Consider the following 7,803-nt stretch of genomic DNA (forward strand, 5'->3'; position numbering starts at 1 on the left):
TTAAAAAAGAGGATGAAAGAGGACCCAGGGAATTTTAGATCAGTCAGAACTTTGGTACCTGGAAAGCTACTGGAACAAATTATTAAACAATCAATGTGTAAGCCGCTGGAGGATAACAGGGTAATAAGTTATAGCCAACATGGATTTGTGAAGAACAAATCATGCCAATTCAAACTCATTTCCTTCTTTGACAGGGTAATTGACCTAGTGGATAGGGGCAAAGCTGTAGAAATTATATTTCTTGAATGTTCCATTGTCATAAGCAAAGTAGGAAAATGTGGTCTAGATGAAATTACTATAAGTTGGTAAAATACTGAAAGACTGTGCTCAAAGAGTAGCTATCAGTGGTTTGCTGTCAAACAGGGGGAACATATCTAGTGGGATCCTGAAGAGGTCTGTCCTGGGTTTGGTATTATTCAGTAAAGAAAAGTACAAAATACTATACCTTGGAGGAAAAAAACAATTGCACAATTAAAAAATGGGAAGCAATTGGCTAGGTGGTAGTACTGCTGAAAAGGATCTGGGGGTTATAGTGGAAACAAATTGAATATGAGCCAACAATGAGATACAGCTGTGAAAAAGGCTAATATCATTCTGGGGTGTATTGACAGGAATGTTGTATGTAAGACACAGGAGATAAATGTCCCGCTCTACCAGGCATTGTTGAGGACTCAGCTGGAGTACTATGTCAGTTCTGGGCGCCACACTTTAAGAAAGATGTGGACAAATTGGAGAGAGTACAGAAGAGACCACAAAATTGATCAAAGGTTTAGAAAACCTGACCTATGAGGAAAGGTTAAAAAAAACTAGGCATGTTCAGTCTTGAGAAAAGAAGCCTGAGGGGGGACACGACATGTTAACCGTCTTCAAATATATTAAGGGCTATTATAAAGAAGACAGAGATCAATTGTTCTCCATGTCCATTGAAGACAGGAAAAGAAGTAATGAGCTTAATCTGCAGCAAGGGAGATTTAGGTTAGATATTAGGAAAAACTTCTAACTATAAGGCTAGTTAAGCACTGCAATAGGCTTTGAAGACAAATACCTCTCAGGGATGGTCTACGTATACTTGGTCCTTTCTCTGTGCAGGGGAATGGACTAAATGACCTTTTGAGGTCCCTTCCAGCCTTACATTTCAATGCTTCTATGATCATCTCCTGATCTCTGTTTTGAGACGCTAAACTTATTGAGCTCTTTAATTCTCTCACTGTAAGGTATTTTCTCCGCCACTCAAATAATTTTTGTGGTTATTTTCTGCACCCACTCCAATTTTTCTACATGAATTGAGGGCAACTGTATGTTCATGAGCTCCAATTGTGATGTTGTGTCTAAAAAAGCTAATATCTTCTACCATCAGGCATTTATAGACCAGGATCAAATCATGTCTTAACCATCTCTTGAATAATTTAAATAGATTGATCTCCTTTATTAGTTCATTGTAAAACCTCAACTCATTTTTGTATCTCTTCTCTGAACCCTTTTCATTTTCTCAATGTCCTTTTAGAAGCGTGCACACCAAAAGTGGACAGTTCGTCTCTACCATGCCGTATACAAAGGTAATTAACCTCCTGATTCAGAGATAGCCATTTGATATGACCTATCTACTGCTCTCACAACAGTGAATGCATTAATACAACTAACCTCTTTCAGGAATGGAGGGGCAGGTTGGGCTGGGGGGCTTAGGATAGTGCTGAAATGGAGGAATGAGAGAATTCAAGAAGACCATTGAAGGATTTCCCTCCAAAAATTAACCTGCAGTACTCAGAAGAGTCTGAAAATTGCTAGCTCAGTCAGTTCAATAGGAGACGCATACCCCTGAAAATCCCAACTTCAATAATCTAGCATGAGGCAGAATTAACACTTCACTGGAATCAGAGAAACACAGACATCTCTGCATCTTCAGAGGATTCCCTGAACATCTTCAGGTGTTGCCCTAGATTCCAGTGTTGAGATCTCAGCTGTCTTTCATCTGACAGAAGAGAATCACGTCTATGGTGATAGTTTGTGAATTCCCTTACAACTTTGACTAACCTGTTTAAAAAAAACTTCCAATGACAGGGATTCCACAGCCTCCCTTGGAAGCCTATTCCAGAGCTCAGCTACCTTTACAGTTAGAAAAAACCTGATATCTAACCTAAGTCTCCCTTGCTGCAGATTGAACCCTTTACTTCTTGTCCTACCTTCAGTGAATATGGAGAACAATCACTCACAATTCTCTTTATAGAAGTCCTTAACATATTTGAAGACTCTCATCAGGTGCCCCTTCAGTCTTCTTTTCTCAAGACTAAACGTGCCTAGTTTTTTTAACCTTTCCCGGTAGGTCAGATTTTCTAAATCTCTCATCATTTTTGTTGTTCTTCTCTGGTCTCTCTCCAATTTGTCCACAAATTTCCTAAAGTGTGGCACCCAGAACTGGACACAGTACTCCAGCTGAGGCCTCACCAGTGCCAAGTAGAGTGGGATAATTACCTCCCATGTCTTACATACGACACTCCTGTTAATGCACCCCAGAATGGTAGCCTTTCGCAACTGCATCACATTGTTGATTCATATCCAATTTGTGATCCACTATAACCCCCAGATCCTTTTCATTAGTACCATCACCTAGCCAGTTGTTTCTCATTTTGTAGTTGTACAATTAATGTTTTTCTTCCTAGGTATAGTACTTTGCAGTTTTCTTTACTGAATTTCAGTTTGCTCATTTCAGAGCATTTCTCCAGTTTGTCAAGATCCTTTTGATTTCTAGTCCTGTCCTCCAAAGTGCTTGTGAACCCCAAGATAGGTGGCTATCCAGCTTGATGTCATCCAAGCTGGATAGACATCTGTCTTGGATGGTTTAGAAGCAACAAATCCTGCCTCTTGGCAGGGGGTTGGACTCAATGACCCTTGCAGTCCTTTTTAAACGTAAGATTCTATGATTCTATGATTCACAAATGTTATAAGCATACTCCCCACTCTATTATCCAAGTTTTTAATTAAAATATTGAATAGTACCAGACCCAGGACCGACCCAGACTCACAGATTTTAAGGCCAGAAGGGACCATTGTGATCATCTAGTCTGACCTCCTGCACGTCGCAGTCCACAGAACCTTGTCTACCCACTCCTGTAATAGACCTGTAACCTTGAGTTGAGTTACTGAAGTCCTGAAATCATGATTTAATGACTTCAAGTTACAGAGAATCTGCCATTTACTCTAGTTCAACCCTGCTATTAATCCACGCCTCATGCTCCAGAGGAAGGCGAAAACCCTCACAGTCTGCCAATCTGACCAGGGGTAGATTCCTTCCTGATGCCAAATATGGAGATCAGTTAGACCTTGAGCATGTGGGAGAAATGCACCAGCCAGACACCTGGGAAAGAATTCTCTGTAGTAAATTAGAGCCTTCCCCATCTAGTGTCCCTTCTCTGGCTATTGGAGATATTTGCTACTAGAAGTTGCATATGGGCCACATGCCATTGTAGGCAGTCTCATCATACAATCCCCTTCATAAGTTAGGTTTTTTGTCCCCACTGCTCCCCGTGGAAGGCTGTTCCAGAACGTCACTCCTCTGATGGTTAGAAACCTTCATCTAATTTCACGCCTGAACTTGTTGATGGTCAGTTTATATCCATTTGTTCTTATGCCAATATTGGCCCTTAACTTAAAGAACTCCTCTCCCTCCCTGATGTTTATCCCTCTGATGTATGTATAGAGAGCAATCATATTTCTCCTCAGCCTTCATTTGGTTAGGCTAAACAAGTCAAGCTTCTTAAGTCTCCTCTTGTAAGGAAGGTTCTCCATTCCTCTGATCATCCTAGTAGCCCTTCTCTGTACCTGTTCCAGTCTGAATTCATCTTTCTTAAACATGGGTGACCAGAATTGCACACTGTATTCCAGATGAGGTCTCATCTGTGCCTTGTATAATGGTAATTACACTTCCCTGTCTCTTTTGGAAATACTTCTCCTGATGCATCCTAGGATTGCATTAGCCTTTTTCATGGCCACATCATATTGATGAGTCATAGTTATCCTGTGACTGACAAGTACACCCAGGTCTTTCTCCTACTCCGTCACTTCCAACTGATATGTCCACAGCTTATAGCAAAAATCCTGTTGTTAGTCCCTAAGTGCATGACTTTGCACTTATTCTATTAAATTTCATCCTCATTTCTATTACTCCAGTTTTCAAGGTCATCCAATCTTCTTGTATGATATTATTGATGTTAAAGTCTCATTCTCCCACCTTTTTATAAATCAATGGGATCACACATGAGTGGATAGAGTCTGCAATTGTCCAACTTGGCTGAAGAGATGTGCTTTGTATTACAACTGTAAGGAATAGCGGGTTAATTTGGCTGCTAGTCTAGAAAAGATGCCTTCCAAAAGAACAACTCAAATTTTATGAGGAATTTGTTTAACTTGGATTACGAGGGCCTTATCTGCTTACAGTCAAGTCAAAGGCAGCTTTGCCATCAAATTCAATCTATCTATGATGAGATTTTCAATAGAACTTTAGTGAATTAAGGACGCAAATATTATAGAAAGTCAATGGGGAGTTGGGTGGCTGATTTTGAAAATCACTCACAAGGTACTTTTTTATCCCTTGCCATGGTAGCATTTGAGCAATTCCAAAATATTAATGATTTTATTATCACAACAGCCTCTGAGTTCTGGAAATAATATTATCTTTGTTTTCAGGACCGGGAACTAAGGGGCAGAAATATCAAAGCTGAGAGTTTTCACAAGAGCTTAATGGTTAGGCCCCTGATTTTTAAATATATTTAGGATCAATTTATGGTATTTAGGCATTTAGGATTAAAGGTATTGATCAGAATGGCCCCTTCTGGTCTTGGAATCTAGGAATCTAGGAGCCTTGTGAGATTTTGCAAAAGCATCTAGGTGTCTAACACTCAATGAAATGAATGGGATTTTGGTCCCTTGGTGCTTTTGAAAATTCCACTAGACACAGAAACACCTTCAAAAATCTGGTCCTAGGTGACTAAATCCTATTGAAATTGAATGGATTTGAGTGCCCAATTCCCTTTGGTTGCTTTGGAAATCCCAGCCCAAGTGACTGGGCCAAGGCCTCACAGGGAGTCTGTGGCAGAGCTGGAAAATGAACAATGATCTGCTGAATCTCAGACCAGGGTCTATTCCACATGACCTTCCTCCCTCTTTTCATGAAGCCCATCATTGCATCTTCTTCATTTGCCTCTTCTTTAATCCTTATCTCACGCCTTTTCCAAAGGATTTAACAGCCATGGCGCCAGTGAGAGAGCAGAACCGCACAGCAGTCACGGAATTCATCCTGCTGGGGTTTGAAAACGGTCCAGGATGTCAGATGATCCCCTCTGTATTGTTCCTGGTGATTTACACAGTAACCGTGCTAGGAAACACCATCCTGGTCCTCATCATTAGAGTCAGCTCTCGCCTTCACACCCCCATGTACTTCTTCCTCATGAACCTGTCACTCTTAGACCTCTGCTTCACCTCCACCATCGCCCCCAAAGCCATTGCGAGCTTCCTAGCAGAGAGCAAAGCCATTTCCTATAACGGATGTGCCACACAATTCTTCTTCTTCTGTCTCTTCCTCACCACCGAAGGGTTCCTCCTGGCAGCGATGGCATATGATCGATACACCGCCATCTGCAACCCGCTCCTATATCCTGTCACCATGTCCAAGTGGGTTTGCATTCAGATGGTGGTAGGGTCATATATCTGCGGCTGTATGAACGCCATGGTGCAAACAGGCTTCACCTTTACGCTGCACTATTGTGGGCTTAATGAGATTGATTATTTCTTCTGTGATGGCCCTCCCTTGATTAGTCTCTCATGCAGTGACACGTACATCAATAATCTTGTGATGTTTACCTTATGTGGATTCATTATAGCGAGCACTGCCCTGATTGTGCTCATCTCCTACACCTATATCATCTCCACCATCCTCAGGATTCGCTCTGCCGAGGGAAGGTGCAGAGCCTTCTCCACCTGCACCTCCCACATGTTGGTTGTGACTTTATTTTATGGGACCACTGCTTTCATGTACATCCAGCCCACTTGGTTATCTTCTCTGTACCCCAGGAAAGCAGTATCCGTGTTTTACACCGTTGTCATCCCCATGTTGAATCCCTTCATCTACAGCCTTAGGAACAAGGATGTGAAAGAAGCTTTGAGAAGGACTATGGGCCACAAATCCTTGACAAAATGAACCTTGCATTTTAACATAGAGACAGAACAAAGTGCGTCAGTGTTCATTTTAATTTGCACAAAAAAATGGAGCAACAAAAAAAAAACTACAAAATTATGACACACTGTTGCATTGTTTTTCTTTCTTATTTTTATCCAGCTATAAAACTATGAGCTTTTGAGACATCTGAGTGGAAATCTAGTACAATAGCTCGTCTGTCTGTCCATCTCTCTCTCTCTGACTGTCACTATCACCTCTCTCTCTCTCTCTCTCTCTAGTTAACACTATAATCACACTTGTGCATGTCGGTGAGTCAGGAGATCATTCAGACATGGAGACGAACAGAATTCTAAAATGTCTTTATCATTTGTAGAGACCTTCATGCTTCAGGACATGAGTCAACCACTGACTGCCTGGGCTAGGATGAAATTTTCCTCACAGTTTAGCCTATAATTTTCCTTTCTCTGAAGCAGCTGATACTGGCTACCAATGGAGAAGGGTGCCTGGACTAGAAGAAGCACCGGACTGATGCTGCATGGCAATTTCTCTGTCAAGTGACAATATAGCATGTTAAAAACAATAAAGAATTTTCATAGACTTGAAATCTTTATGTATGTTTTTACATTCCTATATCTGTAGAATAGGTAATAGCCATCTCCAGATCCTTGGAGAGCTGAAATTAGTGTGCTCTTCAAAAAGATTTAGGTATCTAACTGCTACTTTAGGTGCCTAAATCCAACATTTCAGTGCCACCGAGCTCCACAAAACCCCTGTCGCTTAACCCTGTAGGCCTTTAAAATCCCTAGGTGCCTGACTTTCCAACATTCAAGTCCCCAAGACACTTTAGTTTCTGCCAGTCAGCATGTGCACAGCCACCTTGGTCTAAGTGCCTGGGTGCCTATCTGATCCCTAAGCCCCAATGGGTTCCTCAGAGCAGGTGTTGCACCAACTAACTAGCCGGTGGGGTTCAGAGCACACCTAAACAGACACAAAATGATGGGGGTGGGGACAGGTGAGGCCTCCCTTATAACTTTTATCTCATGGGTTGAAGCACTCACTTGGGATGCAGGAAACCTGAGTTCAATTCCCCTCCCTGCGTGATGTGCGGTTGGTATTTGGACTTGGATTTCTAGCCTCCTAGGTGAGTGCTCTAACCCTGGGCTATGGAATATCATAGGCTGAATGTCTCTCAATCTCTCCTGTAGAAGCTGTTCCACTTTGTATGAAATAATTAAGTATACACTGAGCAACAAAGGGAGCGAGAATGAGTCTATTGTGCAGCGGTTTGGGCATCCAACAGAAAGATGCTGTTGGGCAAACCCTTCCTCTTATCAGGCAGAAGGCAGAACTGAACTGGATTCATCCACATCCTGGCTCACTACACTAACCACTTGACTGAAGGTTGAAAGGGAGGCCTCCCCAACCTACCCACTGGTATTCATAAAACCCCCACTCAGCTGCTGAATTCTTTAGGCCCCTAAACTCACCCAGTGCCTAAATTCTCAGTGTAAATGTTCCCTAGGTGTCTATGTTTCTGCCTCTGGGCCTGCACGCTGCAGCCTCACTTGGGGATCCGGACACCTATTGTCCACTTGAGCAATTCCCAAACTGGGAGAAGGTGGGTGTTCCTCTGC

General features: G+C 42.1%; 1 protein-coding gene across 1 annotated transcript; it reads left to right on the forward strand.

Moving 5' to 3' along the window:
- The first annotated feature begins 5,242 nt into the window (after window positions 1–5,242).
- On the forward strand, window positions 5,243–6,190 carry LOC113408222 (olfactory receptor 1019-like). The gene has a single exon (XM_026661396.1). It carries the CDS (start codon window positions 5,243–5,245, stop codon window positions 6,188–6,190), a length of 948 nt encoding a protein of 315 aa, XP_026517181.1.
- Window positions 6,191–7,803: the final 1,613 nt, after the last annotated feature.

This window comes from Terrapene carolina, unplaced genomic scaffold (genome assembly GCF_002925995.2).
Source record: "Terrapene carolina triunguis isolate 2854851 unplaced genomic scaffold, T_m_triunguis-2.0 Scaffold1094, whole genome shotgun sequence".
Classification (NCBI taxonomy): domain Eukaryota; kingdom Metazoa; phylum Chordata; order Testudines; family Emydidae; genus Terrapene; species Terrapene triunguis.